This window comes from Saccoglossus kowalevskii, chromosome 2 (genome assembly GCF_978046115.1).
Source record: "Saccoglossus kowalevskii chromosome 2, keSacKowa6.1, whole genome shotgun sequence".
Taxonomy (NCBI): domain Eukaryota; kingdom Metazoa; phylum Hemichordata; class Enteropneusta; family Harrimaniidae; genus Saccoglossus; species Saccoglossus kowalevskii.
Genome location: NC_140642.1, coordinates 35251663 through 35273689, shown reverse-complemented (window position 1 = coordinate 35273689; position 22027 = coordinate 35251663). Strand labels below are relative to the sequence as shown.

At 35.3% G+C, this 22027-nt stretch overlaps 1 protein-coding gene and 1 non-coding gene across 2 annotated transcripts; both read left to right on the top strand.

Moving 5' to 3' along the window:
• Positions 1-10072: 10072 nt before the first annotated feature.
• TRNAS-GCU (transfer RNA serine (anticodon GCU)) lies at positions 10073-10154 on the top strand. Its single transcript has one exon. It is a non-coding gene; the product is annotated as a tRNA-Ser (tRNA).
• Positions 10155-11367: 1213 nt separating this feature from the next.
• Positions 11368-19723, top strand: LOC102809172 (acyltransferase PGAP2-like). The gene is made up of 5 exons (XM_085505801.1): positions 11368-11655; positions 13735-13993; positions 18467-18576; positions 18694-18802; positions 19118-19723. Exons 1-5 carry the CDS (start codon positions 11368-11370, stop codon positions 19243-19245), a joined length of 894 nt encoding a protein of 297 aa, XP_085361927.1. The 3' UTR covers positions 19246-19723.
• The last annotated feature ends 2304 nt before the right edge of the window (positions 19724-22027 follow it).

Sequence of the window (22027 nt, the reverse complement as noted above, 5' to 3'; positions counted from 1 at the left end):
AACAACTGACAGGATCCAAACCAAGTCAGACAAATTTATTACACTGAATATACACAGTATAACAAAACTAAATTTTATATATTGATACTGGATTTGTTATTGCACTATTAGGTCAAACAGGTTTTCACAGGTCATGGTCACCAGCAAACATACATGCATGTCACTATCTATCCACAAATTAAAACTTACCATTGCTATAGCCTATATGGTAGGAGCTTCAAAAAAAGTAATATTTCAGGAACGTAACTTTAGAATTTAAAAACTGCACATACAGTTTCAATGTTGTTAATGTTTTATATTGAATGGCAGCCAGTATGCATGTATAGACATGTATAAACTGATTCAAGGACAAGTATAAACAATACATAGGCACAGAATACATAGGAATCCTGAATTGTATTACAGAATACATAGGAATCCTGAATTGTATTACAGAATACATAGGAATCCTGAATAGTATTACAGAATACATAGGAATCCTGAATACTAGTAGTATTACAGAATACATAGGAATCCTGAATTGTATTACAGAATACATAGGAATCCTGAATAGTATTACAGAATACATAGGAATCCTGAATACTAGTAGTATTACAGAATACATAGGAATCCTGAATTGTATTACAGAATACATAGGAATCCAGAATTGTATTCCAGAATACATAGGAATCCTGAATAGTATTACAGAATACATAGGAATCCTGAATTGTATTCCAGAATACATAGGAATCTTGAATTGTATTCTAGAATACATAGGAATCCTGAATTGTATTACAGAATACATAGGAATCCTGAATTGTATTACAGAATACATAGGAATCCTGAATAGTATTACAGAATACATAGGAATCCTGAATTGTATTACAGAATACATGGGAATCCTGAATTGTATTACAGAATACACAGGAATCCTGAATTGTATTACAAAATACATAAGAATCCTGAATTGTATTACAAAATACATAGGAATCCGGAATTGTATTACAGAATACATAGGAATTCTGAATTGTATTACAGAATACATAGGAATCCTGAATTGTATTACAGAATACATGGGAATCCTGAATTGTATTACAGAATACATAGGAATCCTGAATTGTATTCCAGAATACATAGGAATCCTGAATTGTATTTCAGAATACATAGGAATCCTGAATTGTATTCCAGAATGCATAGGAATCCTGAATTGTATTACAGAATACATAAGAATCCTGAATTGTATTACAGAATACATAGGAATTCTGAATAGTATTACAGAATACATAGGAATCCTGAATTGTATTACAGTATACATATGAATTCTAAATAAATTAGTTTGTCTCTACTGAGTCAACCGGGAGTGGTGCTCTTGTCACTTTGTCAATCTGCTAGTTCTGCTAAACATGGTGCAGTGGCAGGCAGTGGTCTCCACGGTGCTTTGTCTGTAGCAGCTAATACTTTGTGACAATTTCCATTAAAAAACATTCATCAAAACAGTCACAGGTAGACTTTCAAAAAAATGTTTGTCATAGCAATCGCTAATACCAACTGACTGGATGGAATGTGTATTTACATGAAAGACATGTCTGGGTTTAATCTGAGCAAGTAAATAAACATTAAATAATATTTCTAGTTATAAATAAAATAAGCCATATTTCCCAGCAGATATTTCATGACCCTATAAATAAAAATAAACCTATTGGTACATGGAACCACATTTATTTATGTGACAGACATAACATAGCCTGTAGGCTGATATAGCTCTACTGTTTGCAAGTTGGTTTGAAAATATGGTCATGAAATGAACTAATCTGAAAGAAATCTACCTGGGGCACCTGCATACAGTATCATAGCAATTGGAATAGTCAATATTCTCTAACATCATGATAGCGGTTTATTTTATGGATGTTTTTTATGGAGTTTATTTTCACTGATTTTTTAAGTTCAATGTAACATTCAGAAAAAAGCTATATTCACTAGATTTTATTTTTACTGAATCATCAAGTAGCGAAAATAATGTATTTTAAATGATTTAAAAAAAAAAAGGTCAGGAATGTAAACTCGACATATACTTAAAAAAGGTATGAGAAAAGGAGACTATAATATAATGTATCACTTGCATGCTGACTTACAGGTCAGGCCTGTCAGGAAGCCAGCAGTGGTTTATAAAATCAAAACAAAGGCATATCAACTTTTCATCGTTGGGGGCACTGTTCACATTATCATTAGTCTCAATAACATTATTGTACGTGGGTGATAGTGATAACATCAAGAAGAAAGATCTGGGGTATCATATAGATGGCACTCGTAGAATGTAACTATAAACATTAACTAATAAAAACACTGCTCACAAGGTAACCATTGACGATTAACCCCAGAACATGTGTGTGGTGACTAGGACTACATTGCAAGACTAAACCCCCCCCCCCCCCCCCCATCTTACCATGATAAATTAAGCTTTTGAATATTTAAGACAGGATGGTCATCAGCCCACATATGCATGAGATAGGGGTCACATATCAACAAAGATGGCCATTTTGAGTATTGTGCGGATCAATGTTACCAAGATATAACTAAGTAATTGATGGGATGACTACAATGCAATCCTGACTGCAGGATCTATGGTGCTGTTTGAGTGGGTGGACAATGACTAAATATAACTTCAAAAATACACTAACTTATAACAGTTATATTGTGTATATTAGTAGTTGCTAAATTTATGGCATTTATGCACTTAGTTCTATGTATAAAAATGTTTTATTTCAGTCAAATTATACTTCATATCTTGAAAATTTGGTTGTCAACTTGGTTGACATTTCATAGCCATTGATAAGATAATCAAATTTGAAAACGGTCAGATAAAAATTGTTTTAATTATTGTAACCACAAGAAGAAGACAATTTTATGTGAAATTTAATGAATATCTTGAAAAATATACATAGAACATGTATCATAATTAAATTGGTTAAAATAATATCAAAGTTTGAAAGAAATAGGATAAAAACTGTTTGAGTTATTTGTAACCACAAAAAAAATGTTTTATGACAGGGACAAAAATAACGACAACGACGACAACAACAATGATGAGGACAGACATTTTCCTCTCATATACTTTCTCCTTCATCTATGATGATACAAACAAAGTAAAAATGGTTCTGGGTGGATGGGTGGAGCCCAAATTAATATTCCCAGATTGCAGACTTTGTTCAAAATGGAGACTAGTTATCGCAAATACAGTATGTGACCTTCACACAAAGAATCTGAACATGTGTGAATAATATTGCTTGAAAAATTAAAATGAGAACATACCATGTCATCCTGTTACCACAACTCTGGCAGCCCGAGAGGCTGGCAATGGCATGACACTATTCACCTGTAAATAATATATCATAATGAGTTTTTTAATGAATTTTTGTATCTTGCATATATGATTGAAACTACTGACTGTTGAAATTTATGTTTAGTACAAGTAACACATGCATATACATGTCTACTAATGGGTAATGTCTGTATTCCCCAAAGACTAGCATGAATACCATAATGAAAGCAAATGGCCACCAAGTGGTCATTTTTGTTTGAAAAAAATATGATGTGCACCTCTGTATGCATGTCCTAACTGCTTATTGAGTAAAGAATATTCCTGTTTTGGGTATGTTAATACTTGAACGGAAAGCGTTGTTGTTTTTGTGCCAGGTTTGTGTAAGTTTTGTATCTGGAACAAGTAGTCAAGAAAGCATTTGTTTATGGCTAAAAAACAGACAGACAGCAGACATCTGTTTTGTGTCCAAAATAGCATCTAGTTTGTGTGTGTTTAACGAAAAGTCTGAACAGTGGTTGATTATTTTCAAATAGGTAGATAATGCACATCTCAGGAACCAACCAGGTTGTGCCAGGGCAGCAGCATATCTAGATTTGTCAGTTTATGTTTGAATTAAATGAGTGAAAAAAATAATATTGCCAGAGACTGATTTTGAGATGTTTTATTTTATTTAAAAAACACATAGTTACATTCATTCTCCAAATCATTATTGAGATATGTAAATTATAGTGCAAAGTTAAAAAAAACCATGTGGTTATGGGAATAATGTTGTAAACTGTAATGAGAACAATTTCCAATAGATAAATGCTGTATTCTTCAAGTTTAAATAATACTAGTAGTCATTAAAAGCTCAACAGATTGGAAGAAGTGATAACAAAAATACGAAATTAATAAATCATATCCACAGAATCTATGTGCTTTCCAAAACTGTCATTAGAAATAAAACATGAGATGAATGGTTAGCTAATGATTGCAAATAATAGTGGCATTCACGTTAGAGATTTCGGCACTGAAAAAAATTGATCTGGGTCCCATCAATTTGTTGCCTGAACGCTCGGCCCAAGCCGAAATCACGCCCTCGGTGGTAAAGTTATGAGAAGATAAGCTGATTCATACTAGTATGAAATGTAGATATATATGGTCGGATGCTGTAGTAATGAATAAAAAGAATGCGAACCATGGCCAGTGACCGCTATTTTCTTGCAATGCTACATTGACGTGAAAAAATAATTGTTTTTTGAATCTTCGAATCACAAAGGATTTTTGGCACGTGTCAAGATCCCGATAGTAGTTGTCAACTGAAGCAGTTTCAATCATTTGAAAATCATTAGATATCAGCCAACATTGATCATTGAAACCATATTGCCCAAAACATCTGGTTATATCGACTATATTGACTAAAGGGCTATGATTACCTGCTACCTTTTCCTGTATATTACATTTATCATTCAGCTTTCTCTATTTTTTTTTATTGGGTCAAAATTGTGTTGTTTACAGTTCCAGCCCATTAAAACTGACTAATTAACAGAGTAATGACTGCTCATAGTCCGTGACATTTGAATATATTTGCATGACTAATGAACTAATTCAACCATCATAACTACATGGAGGTTGATGTCATGGAGACCTCAGAGACGTCAAAAAGTGCATAGATTGTAGACTAGTTTTGTATTGGGTGAAAATGCAATAAAAACATACATACAATGTAACTACCCAAAACATAAAACTAACTACTAGTTTGCATAACTATTGTTTTCTGTCTACCATGTTTTCTTTCTAGTATCCTGTGAAAAAAAACATAAATTTAATCAATACATATGCATTTAAATTTGTTTTTTAAGTTACAATTATTAAAAAAAACATAGTGTAACTAATACAACCTTGCCTAATTTCTAGATTAAATAACAAATGTATACTGTGGAATATTTTATTTTCGCGGTATTTTATTTTCGCGATTTCAAGATACCATTTAATTTTCGCGGAGTTGATTAGAAAATTCGCGGGATTAACTTCCAGGATCAACACTTGCCCAGTTGGGCAGGAAATGCTCCAGATTTTGATTAGTGAAAGCAGAAGCTACTTAATGTTTGAATGAAAAATAATCACACCTTCCTAGGTCTAGACATCGATACAAAAGTCAGTACCTGTTTTAATAATAGAACACATTAACGCCAAAGAACAAATGTTTTTACCTTTAAAAAACAGTGATTTTCATCAAGTTTGTCAGTTTAATTTACGTTCGAGTACTGTATACACCATGTCTCTGTTAACGAACTGGTTAAAGCAAGTTAATCCACCGTCATCCCCGGGTCTCGGTCTTCCTGACCCACGTGAAGAAGTATCCCTAAAGCCATCGAAGCTGCTAACACCACTGTTGAACAAAGTGTTTCTGTGTCCCGCAAACGAAAACGTGGTGACTACAATTTTTATTCTGATGAAGTTCGGGCAAAAATTGGACGATCGGCTCTCGAAAATGGTGTCATGAAGACTGTTCGAAAGTTTAGCAAAGATCTTGGAAAAAAAATGTCTGAGAGTAGCGTCAGAAGCATGAGAGATTCTTATGTAAGGAAACAAAAACAAGATTCGAGTTCAATTGTCACAGCTTTACCGAAGGGTCAACGGGGTCAACCACTTCTCATCGGCCGTGAGCTCGATATCAAGGCGCAGCAGTGGATTCGTAAAGTGCGTGTAAGTGGTGGGGTAATAAATACAAGAATTAGTGCAAAAAGTCGATAGAATAAAACTTCAACAGTACGGGGGAACAGTAAACATTAGTAAATCCTGGGCGAAGTCACTTCTGAAGCGGATGAATTTTGTAAAGAGAAACGACATGAAAGGGGTAAAGAAACTTCCAAGTGATTTTGACGATATCAAATTTGCGTTCCTCCAACGATTTAAAAATGTGGTGTCTGAACATGATATTCCGAATGAGTTGATTGTTAATTGGGATCAGATCGGTGTTAGTTTGGTTCCTGGCGGAGAATGGACTTTGGAAGAATGAGGAAGTCAGCAAGTTACAGTGAATGGCATTGACGACAAGCGGCAAATCACCGTACTGTTGGCAATCAGTAAAGCAGGACATTTACTGCCACCTCAACTCATCTATGCTGGGAAAACTGAACGTTGTCACCCAAAAGTAAATTTTCCCGAGTCTTGGGATATCACACAAACCACTTCTCACTGGAGTAATGAAGATTCCATGATTCGGTATGCAGAGAAAGTAATTGTGCCGTAATCAACGCACTCTACTTGCCCTCCAAGAAAATCAATGAGCTCTGTGTTTGTTCGATGTTTACAGAGCCTACCGATCTAAAGAAATGCATGAAATACTGCAAAGAAATCATATACATGTGGTATATATTCCAGTGTGTTGCACCGATCGACTACAGCCATTAGATTTGGCAGTCAACAAAGAATTCAAAGACGAATTAAAGAACTGTTTCCAGTCTTGGTATGCAGACAAAGTTACCGAGTCACTCAACAACAGTGTAGACGTTACAGGTATTGACGTTAACCACGTAGATCTCAGTACATCGCTGATGAAACCATTGCATGCTAAATGGTTGATTAAATGTCATGAAATTTTATCCAGTCGTCATGACATTGTCGTCAGTGGATTTACACAGGCAGGACTTGTTTAAGAAAATCGTGTAAAATACTAGTATTGGCTATGAATAATTGCCCTACATCAGAACTGAACGAACTTTTGAAATTGTGAATTAATATTGCCATTTTTTTACTGTACTAGTATTTGTATGTATAAATATTTATGTAACGAAAATAAAACTTAATTTTGTCATTTAATAACTTGTGTACTGTTTTAGAGTGTGTGTAGAAAGGTAGCGTGTTATTCACTACGATCCAATATGGCGGCAAGCTGGCCTCATTAATTATTCATGAGATGCTAAAACAACACTTCGCGGTGTTTTTATTTTCGCGCTAATTTCCCTACCGCGAAATAAGCGAAAATAAAATCCCCGCGAAAATAAAGTATTCCACAGTACATGGATACAAACTAATGACAGACATTTTTCCTTAATATATCTTTGATGATATGGTCAAAATTATAATGAGCTACATATGCAACAAAATTGCCCTTGAATGCATTGAATGGGATGTGATCAACAGATAGAGTTGATGTTCCCAGCCATAACTGTGAGTTATATAGCATCTTCATTTTTTAGAAAGTGTTTATTTTTCTAGTTGGACACTCAAGTTACGGTAATCATTATAGTGAAACAATAAATCAGTAGATTTGCATTCAACCATAAATGTTTTCATTCATGTGAATAGATATGTAAATTTACTTTTTGATGATGTGGTTAGTTTTTTTTCTCAGATGTTCTTATTTTGATAAATCACATGTTATGTTCTGTTTGCAGTTTATGATTACAGTTTAAGCACAGTCCCTCTATCCCCGGTCTGGAAATGACTAGCGTTCTTTTGTCTCGAACCGCGGTGCGGGTAAACAAACCGTTCACAACCGGGCCGAGGGAGTCAGGAAGTTAGACAGATTACAATACCGTCAAAATATTCATTAAAATCGGAAAATTTACCGTCATGCAAAGCGATACCTCATTGTATGACTTCACTTTGACTTCAAATTCGGGCAACCACAACGAAAACAAACATGTAAACAAAATTATCACTATAAAATTTTTTTTTTTAACGGTGATGCGCATCAAAACCAGCCTACCAACTCATAAACATCCAGTTCCTACAATGTAAAGATTAATATCGGGAATTATGTTCATTTTCTAGTTTTAATAGGAAAAAACTTCGCGTACCAACATGCTGACACCGCTAAACAAATTTTGTTAAAATGGCGTCGTTCATGTTAACGTAGTCGATCGAAAAACCTGTGATATTTCTGATTCTTGAGGGTTCATAACAGTTCGAGTCAACTATACAACAACTAATGACTTTATTCTATGCAAAAGTATATAACAATGCTTCAATGTTTGTATATAAATGATTTTTTAGCACAGAATTGAGTACATTGTCATTTCAAAACGTCGCCATTTGCATTTACGATCTAAAAAGCATCCATAAAAGTCGCTCAATTTAACATTAATAAAATGCGGTGTGACAAATAACAAATCAGCCCACCAATTTTTAAAGATATGTTTCGATCATAAAATGTCAAAATCGAAGACAATTATTGGTTTCGCGCCGAGAAGTATGGTAAATAAAATAGAGTTCATTTCAATCACCCCAAAATCAAAAACGACAAATATCTGGGTAAAGGTATAAAAAATTTTTGCGAAAATGTGTCGCTGCTGGTAAAATAGATGAATTAGAGAACTACTCGCCGGCTAAAATATGACCTTATGCAAATATCCTGATTAAAAAGTTATGTGAAAAAGCACGAATTCTGGAATAAACAACTTAGTTGTAAAAAAAGATACATAACACTGACGATGTCAAATCATGTACTGATCATGTGACAATGCTTTGCCCACACCCGCAATGCACCTTTGCCAGGGAAGGAGGCCAATTCACACCTAATACAATGACCGTTTCCAGACAGGGGATAGAGGGACTGTGGTTTAAGTTTGTATATGCTCAGCTTCATGGCTAATTGTCCAAGGTGTGAACAGTTTATTTACCTGCAACCAGCCCTGGGACAATAGACTACCAAGCGCTTTCAGATGAATGTATGACTTTAGTATTCTCAACATATTTTTTGTCTTTTGTAGGACATTTTTCATGATTTAGCACTATGTTTGACACAATGCAGCATTCATTCAAAGCCACCTTTGTACTAAACTGTATCTCCCCTAGAGGTTGATTGACACCTGTGCACATGAACATGTAGTCTGAATGTTTGTTGCAATGTGTTTCCATGGTGACAATCTAGCAATTTATGTGGACAGGTAGTCTGTTCATTTCCCATTTTCACTGATAGGTTAAAATTCATGTCTTTTATTTACCAGGACCGAAACGTCTAGAAATCAAATAACCCCAGAGATATTTTCACTATTACATATTTTCTCAATTTTGAAAGACTCACACATTTGTCTCGTGAAATTAGAGCAGGTCACAGTGAACACAATTATGCATGATCTGACAGACCATCATTTAATTGTAAAACGAGCAGCTAGTGGTCACAACATTGGAAGATAAAATGATGTCAACACGAAAACAGGCATCTTCCGAAAGGGGGGTACAAACCCGACACAAACTAGGCCATGATCGTGGCACACGAAATTTGAATAAAATCGTCCTGTCCATCTTCCCCAGGAAGGTTTCCGGGGAAATAGTACATGTGATCGTAGTGACAGAGAGTCAAGACCACACAGAGTATTATTGATCACACTGTCAGTCATGACCACACTGACTGGGTAGGTGATCACCTTGACTCCATGTTTACAAATAATGACCTGTACGTCTCACAAATGTCTTAAAAAATTGTAAGTAAGTCCCTCACCTGAAACGCACAGCATCACTTCCATCGACGTTGACGCATGCCTCATCTAGTTTATCTGCAATGTTTTGTTATCGCGTTTGAGATTGAGGACTTTTCCCCTCATTCCTTATAGTGCCGCAACAGAGTGCATCCGGTGTCGTAAAATGACGTGACTAAAGGAGAATATCACATTTAAACTATTAAGTACTTAGAATTGGTTAGTAATTATGCTTCTGACTTTATGTTGTGATAATTATTATATTACTAGTATGCTAAAACAGCTTTGTTCTAGAATTGTTTTGTTTAACAACAACAATGTTGAGTTTGATATCTAATACAATAGCAATGTCGGGTTTTCTCGACTAGACGAGGTGGCCGAGTGGTTAAGGCGATGGACTGCTAATCCATTGTGCTCTGCACGCGTGGGTTCGAATCCCATCCTCGTCGCCATATTTTTCTCGCAATATAATTTTTTATTTTTTTTTTTCATTTTTTCTGATACAAAATACGTCAGACTACTAATATTGCTTCTGTCGTTTTTTTATAAAAGTTTTTTTCACGAATGTTGCGTGCACAACTATACTATAAAGTATAACCACCCCAATAATTTCAAATCAATAGTAATTATTAACAAATACTTCGGAATTTCCAAGTAAATACCGTATTCCGCGTAATTATCCTATTCGTACTGACACTGAATAGACTGTACAGTATTAGTATGTATAGTATTTAGTGGCATATTTCTTAACAACAACCTCCAAGAGATATCTTCCAAGCCATAATATGTGCATTTCGTGACACGTGACAGGAAACGACAACTGTTTATATATACAACTGTTTACATCCTCACTTAGGGATGTTATCAAAATTCCATCTTCCAAACGTCACTACCGTACAAAATAATGAGCCTAATAAGTCTAAACCCAAACTGGTTACTAGAATGTTTTTTTTTTTCTTGATATCTAATAATGACCCAATTTTAGTATTTCGGTGCGTATTTATTATTTAGCTTACTCGATTTACTAATTTAAGAGATTGTTTAGAGGGTCTATGGTTAAACCGTTAATTGTAAGATTGGGGTTGGCCTGGCTTCTTTGTTATGCAGATCATCATCAATGTTTGCGTCCATCGATCCGTAGTACTGTATTTGTTTAGCAAGTTCATGAAATAATTCATTTATTAAGTTTAGTACTACAGTTATAATTAAGTTAGCAGAAAGTTATTGCCTAAATAAGTAAACTACTGGACTTTTTGTTATCTGGAGGTGGTTTAGTAGTAACCGTGACCAACATATACCGATTATATACCGTTGTTTGAATAGTTCATTTGAGTCACAGTAGAGATTTCTGGTTATCACTAACTTCATGCATTATCAAGATGCGTACGGTTTTACCGGTTTACGAATTGCCAACCAAATAACTAAGTTAGTGTTTTTATATTTCTATATCACTTGTAAATTAAATATAACAAATAAAATATTATTGAATGCGTGTTACTTGTGGCAGAGTTCCAGAATGATTAATAGTGTCGAGTCATCACACGCCTTTCCAAAACAAAAACTACCCCAATTGCAGTTGTAATAATCAAAGGTACTTAATTTTAATACTCTTCTTACTGGTTACAAAATAAAAATGAGAAAAAGAGTGAAGCCCAAACTAGGATGCTAGTTTACATTGGCGTTTACATTGGCGATGACGTCATGAAGTTCTCGCATGCGCAACTCGACAAAGATGGAGAAATGCTTTATTCTCAGTTACTATTCTCATGGTTTATGATGGTGAACAGCATGTACAGTCGACGTGTGGGTAGCGGTACAGAAGGACAGTGGAGAGTATCGATAACCCATACCCTTCGCATCTTAGCAGCGTTCCCCTTGACAGCCTTTATTATCTGCATCGTACTCTCATTGCTCACCGATTTCGAGAAGTCGGTCAGCACACATTGCAGGGTAGGTCCACAGTCACTTGAGGACTGGGAATTAGATTCAATTATTCAATTTTTTTTGTCTCCCCGGTTGTTCACCGCTAGACTAGTCTAACAAGTACATCCTTCCTTTACATATTTTTTCATTCATGCTTTAAAGTGGTGGCGCTCTACTTGACAACCGTCAATTTCTCAGGAACCTGACGATCTCCCGAAGATACGGGTTGGTGCCGCCCGACTGGGGTATTCTTTTCACAGCAGTTGGTATAGAAATAGGTATCAATATTTACACGTTTATGGTCTAGAAGAAATTCTTAGGAAAACGCCTGAAAACTGCTTTCCGAGCCGTCATTGCACTTCGTTTGTTTCCCAACTGATAGTGCCATATGTATTTTGACCTTTGAGATACTTTATTCTTGACGGAATTAATTTTCGCCGAAAAGAATTTTTGGGTGTTTTGTATGGAGTTTATTTTCAGTCGAATGCAAAAAAGGTATATTAACTAGTGGGTTTTTTTTTCTCTGAATCATCCCTTCAGCAAAAGTAGTGAAAAAAAAACTATTGAATTCCAAGCATAAATTTAGTATTTTACGGTATATGACATTTTGTGGCACAGTGCATGCGTTTTGCAATACTGAATACAGAAGTGGGTTTGTACTAAAAACAGTGATTAGTTGCTGAAGACAATACTTGTACATGGACGTCTATGGTGCGGAATGAATATGTCCTGAAACAGGGCCTTATCCTCGCTCAAAAAGTTTCATTAAATTTATTCAACCACACTCTGAACCCCAACAAAATATTGTTTCTGCCCAATTAGCCTGCACTATACTAAAAATTGGGTTTCTTGTGCTATTTTGTGATCATATCGCAATTTGCATGACTTACATGTGATCTTCGCGTAATTAATTCACATAATTAAGCCTTGCATACCCTACCTAATTTTATAAATCCTTGTCTGTACCTTAATTGTGTGTACATGTTTCAAGCTGCAACCACCACTCTATGAAGTGTTCGCTGATTAGATGATATAATGATCAAACTCATTAATATTTTTGAATTGGTCATTTGGAATTTAAACAGCCATTTTGATTTACAAAATATTCTATTCATAAAATGCTTATAACATATTCCTAGGTTTCTGTTGTTTACTTGCAGTACTGTCAAATGTTTAGAATGTAGATTCAAATTCAAACAAAAATTAACTTGTGATTCTCTCTACACCTAGTGACGAAACACTTTTATGACTTAAATTGGTGACATGTAAGCCATCAATAAAGTTTGAGAGATTTTACTTATATATATACACTATATTATGACAATGACTAAACAAATTATTTTTATTTGTACTTCATTGCTTTCAATGATATGTAATTTTGACATCACAGAAGAGTTCTATCCCTAGAGGGCGCTATTTTATAGGAATGATAAAGTCATTACAACTTACAACAGTGAATCTCAAAATCACTGCTGTGATTGGTTAAATGGTTAAAACAGCATGAATCATTTTTTTTACAATACAACCTAAATTTTATTCTATTTCTTTCTTGGGTGTGTTTACATGAAATAATGGTAATTGTGATAGACAACAAAAATTTGCATTTAAATTTAAAATCCATAAATTCTCCTTTAAAAACCAAAACTTTGTGAAAAAAAGATTTCTTGGAATCAGTTTTTGCCTGAGACAATTGCATCCTGAACAGATTAGCACAAAGTGAAATGAATTTTCAATTTCTTTCTCGTCAAATAATTGGCAGACTCAAAGTGAGCAATCATTTCTTGTCTGACCACAATGTCAATTTCTAACAATTGACTGGCACGTCGTAACGTTTTGTTTTGTCCAGTAAATAGTTCTCTGTAGTTAACAATGTTTTATAAATACACACTGTAAGCTGTCAAGAGGTGCACAATTTGAATTTAAACCTTTCCCAAAACCTGGACTAGGCAGTAAAACACTGAATATATAAATAGTACTGTTTTGGTGGTTATACATATAATAATATAATGAATATTTCATTGGAAACATATTTTTATGTTGGCATGAATGCATTATTGCTGATCATTTTGATTTTAAGATTACTTCATTATTTCAACATTATTCCAGGATGATGTAAACCATCTACCTAGTATCAGTGCAGCTATATCATTATCACCACAAAAGTATATATGGAGATCAGCCATTGCTATACATACGACTCCACGACTGCTTGTACTTTATATAACACATGTCTATTATAAACAGTTATCACAACACATCTTATTCAATGGTTATGGTCTTATAACATCCATCACTTTCATCTTTGGTATAGTGGAAATTCTTTCTCTGCTTGGATTAACAGTAATGTCTTCTGATGAGAACTTTGGTAAGTGACTTCATATGGGGTGGAGAAAACAGTATACACAACTGATGCAGTTATTGGAGGGGACCAGTATACACAACTGATGCAATTACATGTACATGTATTAGAGGGGACCAATATACACAACTCATACAATTATTGGAGGGGACCAATATACACAACTGATACAATTATTGGAGGGGACCAATATACACAACTGATACAATTATTGGAGGAGACCAATATACACAACTGATACAATTATTGAAGGAGACCAATATACACAACTGATACAATTATTGGAGGAGACCAATATACACAACTGATGCAATTATTAGAGGGGACCAATATACACAACTGATACAATTATTGGAGGGGACCAATATACACAACTGATACAATTATTGGAGGAGACCAATATACACAACTGATACAATTATTGGAGGAGACCAATATACACAACTGATACAATTATTGGAGGGGACCAATATACACAACTGATACAATTATTGGAGGAGACCAATATACACAACTGATACAATTATTGGAGGGGACCAATATACACAACTGATACAATTATTGGAGGGGGCCAATATACACAACTGATGCAATTATTGGAGGGGGCCAATATACACAACTGATGCAATTATTGGAGGGGACCAATATACACAACTGATACAATTATTGGAGGGGACCAATATACACAACTGATACAATTATTGGAGGGGACCAATATACACAACTGATACAATTATTGGAGGGGACCGATATACACAACTGATACAATTATTGGAGGGGACCAATATACACAACTGATACAATTATTGGAGGGGGCCAATATACACAACTGATGCAATTATTGGAGGGGGCCAATATACACAACTGATGCAATTATTGGAGGGGACCAATATACACAACTGATACAATTATTGGAGGGGACCAATATACACAACTGATACAATTATTGGAGAGGACCAATATACACAACTGATACAATTATTGGAGGAGACCAATATACACAACTGATGCAATTATTGGAGGGGACCAATATACACAACTGATACAATTATTGGAGGGGGCCAATATACACAACTGATGCAATTATTGGAGGGGACCAATATACACAACTGATACAATTATTGGAGGGGGCCAATATACACAACTGATACATTTATTGGAGGTTACCACTCAAATTTAATGTTCCCTGCATGTGGTCCATTATTTAAGCAATCACCCACTGTCTGAGGCGGGTATACCACTAGATATTGCACTATTCACGACATATGGAGTGAATTGTGCAATATCGAGTGGTATACCCGACTCCGGCGGTGGTTTATTAGTCCCCGTTCGGACGGAGTCCGAAAACGGGGACTTATGTTTTGCCCTGTGTGCGTCCGTGCGTCCGTGCGTCCGTGCGTCCGTGCGTCCGTGCGTCCGTGATCACCTGTATCTCGAACATGCATGGACCGATTATGTTCAAACTTCACTCATACATCACACATTATATGGGACATATGCACATGCATTTTTTTCATGATCCGATTAACGATAGCCGAATAGCGGCCATTTTAAGGCCGAAAATGCATCAAAATGGCACATTTTCACCATTCCGGACCCGGATCTCAGTTATGCATGGACGGATTTCGTTCAAATTTGGTACATACATTAAACATAATAGGACCTTGATGCACGTCATTTTTTTTTTCGGATCAAGTTCGAAATGGCCGACTGGCGGCCATTTTGTTTTAAAGAATTCAGTTCTGGATCCGTATCAGAGACATGTCTGGATTGATCAAGTTCAAACTTCACACACACAAGGTACATCATGTCACAAATATGTATGTGCATTTGTTTCATGATCCCATTAACGATAGCCAAATGGCGGCCGCTTTAAGGCCGAAAATGCATTGAAATCGCACATTTTCACCATTCCGGACCCAGATCTCAGTTATGCATGAACGGATTTCATTCAAATTTGGTACATACATTAAACATAATAGGACCTTGATGCACGTCATTTTTTTTTTCAGATCAAGTTCGAAATGGCCGACTGGCGGCCATTTTGTTTTAAAGAATTCAGTTCTGGATCCGTATCCGAGACATGTCTGGATTGATCAAGTTCAAACTTCACACACACAAGGTACATCATGTCACAAATATGTATGTGCATTTGTTTCATGATCCCATTAACGATAGCCAAATGGCGGCCGCTTTAAGGCCGAAAATGCATTGAAATCGCACATTTTCACCATTCTGGACCCAGATCTCAGTTATGCATGGACGGATTTCATTCAAATTTGGTACATACATTAAACATAATAGGACCTTGATGCACGTCATTTTTTTTTTTCAGATCAAGTTCGAAATGGCCGACTGGCGGCCATTTTGTTTTAAAGAATTCAGTTCTGGATTCGTATCCGAGACATGTCTGGATTGATCAAGTTCAAACTTCACACACACAAGGTACATCATGTCACAAATATGTATGTGCATTTGTTTCATGATCCCATTAACGATAGCCAAATGGGGGCCGCTTTAAGGCCGAAAATGCATTGAAATCGCACATTTTCACCATTCCGAACCCGGATCTCAGTTATGCATGGACGGATTTTGTTCAAATTCGGTACTTACATTAAACATAATAGGACCTTGATGCACGTCATTTTTTTTTTCGGATCAAGTTCGAAATGGCCGACTGGCGGCCATTTTCTTAAAGAATTCAGTTCTGGATCCGTATCCAAGACATGTCTGGATTGATCAAGTTCAAACTTCACACACACAAGGTACATCATGTCACAAATATGTATGTGCATTTGTTTCATGATCCGCTTAGCAATAGCTGAATGATGGCCATTTTAAGGCCGAAAATGCATTAAAATCACGTATTTTCACAATTCCAGAACCGGATCTCAGTCATGCATGCATGGATTTTGTTCAGATTTAGTACAATGTGTTGTACATATGCAGGTGCATTTCGGTCATGATCTGCTTTGAATGTATATGTCACTCAAATATGAACGGAACGGGGACGTGTCATTGACAATGACTTGTTGCTATTATATTGTACCAACTTCATTTCTGTAGCATTTTCTACACTCTCGCCTTTTTATAAAATAGGAAAGAGACGTTTTCGAACAACGTGTAATGTGCATCGGCTGGTCGACACGATGATTAGATGAAATGGGCCCTGGAACCAGTATTTAATCTTTTATCACACACTCGCACTCAGTACACAGAAACGCACAGAACAGCAAGCTTAGATATCATCACAATCAAAGGAAGTTTATTTCTACAACGCAAGAAACTAGCAAATAACTAGAAATTTAATAAGCTGAACAAGCTGAATGCTAAATTTACATATGAATAGCTGTGAATAAATTATCATCAGCAGAAATTACAGGCAACGCGCACTGTGCGCCATTTTTGAAAACATGTGCTGTGGACTTAATATCGTTGTCGAATTTTCTATTTTGTGTTTGTTATGCTGACATTAATTGGTCCACTAAAGGCGCAGTTATGGAACAAAGCAGATGCTGCATGTGTACTTTGATTGTGGGTATTAGAAATAGAAGCGGTGCCAGATTCTGCGGGAGGTGGTCCAGACGCTACTATGCCGGTGTTTTCTGGGGTACGGATGATGTTGTCGGAAACACCCGCTTCGATCGCTACGGTCACTTCTCTATCAGAGGATTTGTTTTTATACTAAAACTGCGAGACAGGATACTGGATATTCCTTGACTCTGATTATTGGTGACTTTGTTAGTGTAGGACCGAACACTAGCTTCGTTTTTATGTGCCGTGAAATACATAAATGTGTCTGATTTCAACTCCTGCTGAACGCAGTGCACGCAGTTGATGTGTATGAATTGTCAACAAATTTGCTGCTATCGAAATCTCTTTCATCATAGATTCCAATTTATTTTCACGAATACCAGACTGTGTCAGTGGGTGTTACATTTACACGGGGCCCCTGAAACAACGCATTTTGCAATATGGACAAATACATTTTGAAATGCTTCAACAGGACAATTTTCGCCGCCCGTAACATACATTTTAGCCTGTGTTTCCAGCTCCCGAACATGATACTCAGCCATGTCTATGTTGCAGACAACGAAAACATGTCGCAAAGAATAGCCTGCAAAAATTGTAGGTTGTACTATTTTTTTTTTATTTAACCACTGCCAAAATAAAATATGTATATATTATCTTCAAATCATGCTATCAATATTACCCCAAAATTTCCCTAAAATTTAAATGCCTTTCCCTTTATTTGTTTACAAATTGAACTTGTATTCATACTCTGGGGCCTTATTTGGAACACCATAACTGTACATTATGCTCTATTTAACCATGGCTTGCATAAATTAAAACAGTCTCCCAACCAATCACAATGATGCATTGATGGCAGTGATACACTGCTATAATATAATAACACATAGATTTTCACAATATAGTTATCTACCTAGTCAATTTATGCATATATATATTTTTTTTCAGATGCTCACGTGTTTATGTTTGTATCATTTATTATATGCTCAATGTGTTACATGTTGACAAAGATTGTACAAAGTATTGTAATAAAGAATAAATCATATACAGCCTGTCTGGTAAGTATGTTTTACTTACTGCTAGCAAGATATCAAACTTACATAATACATAAACTTGTGTTGGCCATATAGAATATTTATAACTTGTAGTACATACTTATTTGTTATCTCTCACAGACACACTATACTACAGAGAAGATGGTTATTTTATTTTTGTCTAACATAGCATGTTTCTTCATTAGCATCTATTATTACTTCAGACACAACTGGTACTGTGAACATGGAGGTATGTGTCATATAATCTACACATCAAACAATTTCATTGCCCGTACCATCAAAGATGGAAGGGAAAGGTATATTAAGGGAAATATTTCTGTCCGGTGTTGTCATTGTCGTCAAATTAGGCACCAATTAGGTATTTGTAAGATATTTACATCTATCAAGGACATTTGGTAGACTGTTGTTTCAACCCCAAAACTTGTTTGTATTCAAAATTAATTATGACAATGCATATTCATATTGAATGCAAAAATATGCTTTGACACAATACAATTATATTTGTTTAGTGAGTGGACTAATATGCTGCTATTGTCTCTTTCAGTGTACACATTGTTTGCAGCCTGGGAATATCTTGTTGTAATTACTAACATTGCATTTCACTGCATTGAAGGAGACATCCTGCATGGTGTAACTCTTTTAACCTTTGGATATTGCAAGGACAGGACATAAAGCCGCCAGCATGGTATTACTTGAGGTGATATCTGATTCATCAAGTAACCATTTGCCTATGAGAGCCACAATTACCGGGGTAGATAGCTTGTCCACACCATTATATTGGGCAGCCAGCAGACAAGCTTTATCGGATGAAATAGTAACTGCTGATAGTGACTCGTTTACCAGAAACAGCAGGGAACTTGTTAATTGCATTTAAAAGCAATGGTTACAAAAGGCTCTGTTGTTGTGTATTCTAGTCTTCTACTGGACAGATGTGAGACAATATTAACTTTATCAGTGGAACAAATAACAAATTTGGGCTATCTTGATAAAATTGTCACAATATCATTTGTAATTATGGATTACAAATTTAACGAGTGTCCTTTTTATAACTACAGTAATAATTTGAATGGACATATAAATTATTACTTCAACTTAGAATGAACTGTCATTATGATGTAATAAATTATGATGTAATATTATTATTATAGAACTTTTACTGGAGCATCGTATTTATTCAAAGTCCATAAATATTTGAGAAAAACTTGTATTGACCAATTGCCAGCCATGCTTTTTAGGAAACAATGTTGTGGTTTACACATCCCATAATAGAAGATGCTATGCCAATTTAGTTTAGGAATTTCTTTGGACTGTAGAGACCATGCTTGTTCTGGCAAAGCTCAATACAATTATATCTTAGTCTGTGAAGTATTACTGTTATTCGCATTTCCAACATGGAATTCATCCTTTCTTGAAGCCCTGGTTAGAAGACTTCTACTGGTAACAGACACCCTATATGGTGGCAAATATTAAATATGCAGTTTACTTTGAGTTTAGACAGAAGCTTCAGCAATGTTGCAGTGAGAGCGTTTATAAAGAGGTTGGGTCTCTTTAGTGTCCACCATAAAAACATAAATAGGCAGTGCTAAGTTTACTTACCTTGGACTCGGGTACACAATATAGTTTGACATAGTGACAATTTGAAAGATTCGATTGCACATAGCTAATAATGGAGCTTAACCGCATCAGTGTACTCGCACTTTCAGAATTGGTGAAAATGATGCAACTCCATCAACATTCGACAGTCCATCTGTCTTCCGTATATCAAATCACAACTCGCTCGGCTCAAAATGTCCCGCAATCATTTTTAATCAGTCAATTTCATACAATAACTTTGAATCATTCAAAATATATACTAACATGAACCAAAATGTATGATAGCAGCCCAGTAATAAAAAATGAATGTAAAATACAACTTTTTAGCTTTAACTTTGTCGAGCGGAGCTTATCATATGAGTGATTGTTCGTCGTCGTTTGTGTCAATGTTTTACTTTTTCAACTTCTTCTTGAAAACTACAAGCCTGAATGCTTTGATACTTGGTGTACATGTACCTTGGGTAGACCTCTCTCAGATTTGTTCATTTCATGATGATATCTTCAATTCTCTAATTTTGGTGAATATTTTTGGTAAAAAGTGATATTTTTGACTTCTTGTTAAAAACCGCAAGTCCAATTGCTTTGATATTACTTATATAGGTACTACATGTGGACCTCTCTCAGATTTGTTCATTTTGTAATGATATCTTCAATTCTCTAATTTTGGTGACTATTTTTGTAATTTTCGGTAAAAAGTGATATTTTTGACTTCTTGTTGAAAACCACAAGTCCAATTGCTTTGATATTACTTATATAGGTACGACATGTGAACCTCTCTCAGATTTGTTCATTTTGTAATGATATCTTTAATTCTCTAATTTTGGTGGTGACTATTTTTGTAATTTTCGGTAAAAAGTGATATTTTCGACTTCTTGTTGAAAAACGCAAGTCCGATTGCTTTTATACTACATACATAGGTACTACATGTGGACCTCTTTCAGATTGTTAATTTCGTGGTGATATCTTTAATTATCTAATTTTGATTGTTTTTGTCATTTTTGGTGAAAAGTGATATTTTTGAATTTTTGTTGAAAACAGGAAGTCCCATTGCTTGATACTATACATATTGTTTATTTTCTAAAGATATCTTCTGTTCTTTAATTGAAATGTGGATTGCTAACAGTGGAGCTATCTCAGCCGAAAGGCTGCTTGTTTAGATGTACAACTCTCATCACACCATCTACTACCAATGTCACAATTCCTCAATTAAGTCCACAAAATCACATATCAAAACATAGTTGGTTAAATAAGGGTTACAGCTAGTACTTCACACCAAGAAATGCACGATCTGAAAGGTAGACATCGGTACATCTATAATTATTTAAAATAGAATGACACTTTTTGTGGTCTACAGGTTGGTTATATTTCTGTATAAGCTATTCTCATCAATAAATTGTATAAAATATACAAATCATTGAACATTTGGTCGAAAAATGAATATTGTCAGATGTGTTGCCATGACAACAATTATATATACGTACAGTATGCTACCATGTTCTAAACTTTCAATCAATTTAAAGTCATACTTTAGAAGTTGTAGATAATAGTTTGATCAAAATAATGACTGATGTCACACTTCAATCATAGTCCTTTGCTGGAGAATCAAGACTACATATCCAAATAAAAAGCAACTCCCCAAGTAATCGTACCATGTGCTCAAACAATTTTGCCATCTGTAAACCAACACTAAACCAATACCAATCTAAATAGGGGAGTGTCTTGTAGCCAGCAATACCACACCAACACATACAAATACTGTTTTGTGATTTGATTTTTTTTATTTGTCATTTATCGGATATGCCATGACCAAATTTGTTTGAAGTTGTGTATAAAAACTAGACATAATGCACATGCACTGCAA

Coding starts and splice junctions, on each gene's coding strand:
- LOC102809172 (XM_085505801.1), top strand. CDS start 11,368: ATGCTAGTTTACATTGGCGTTTACATTGGCGATGACGTCATGAAGTTC. Junction 13,994..18,466: donor GTCTTCTGATGAGAACTTTG/GTAAGTGACTTC, acceptor ATTTTTTTTCAG/ATGCTCACGTGTTTATGTTT. Junction 18,577..18,693: donor AATCATATACAGCCTGTCTG/GTAAGTATGTTT, acceptor TATCTCTCACAG/ACACACTATACTACAGAGAA.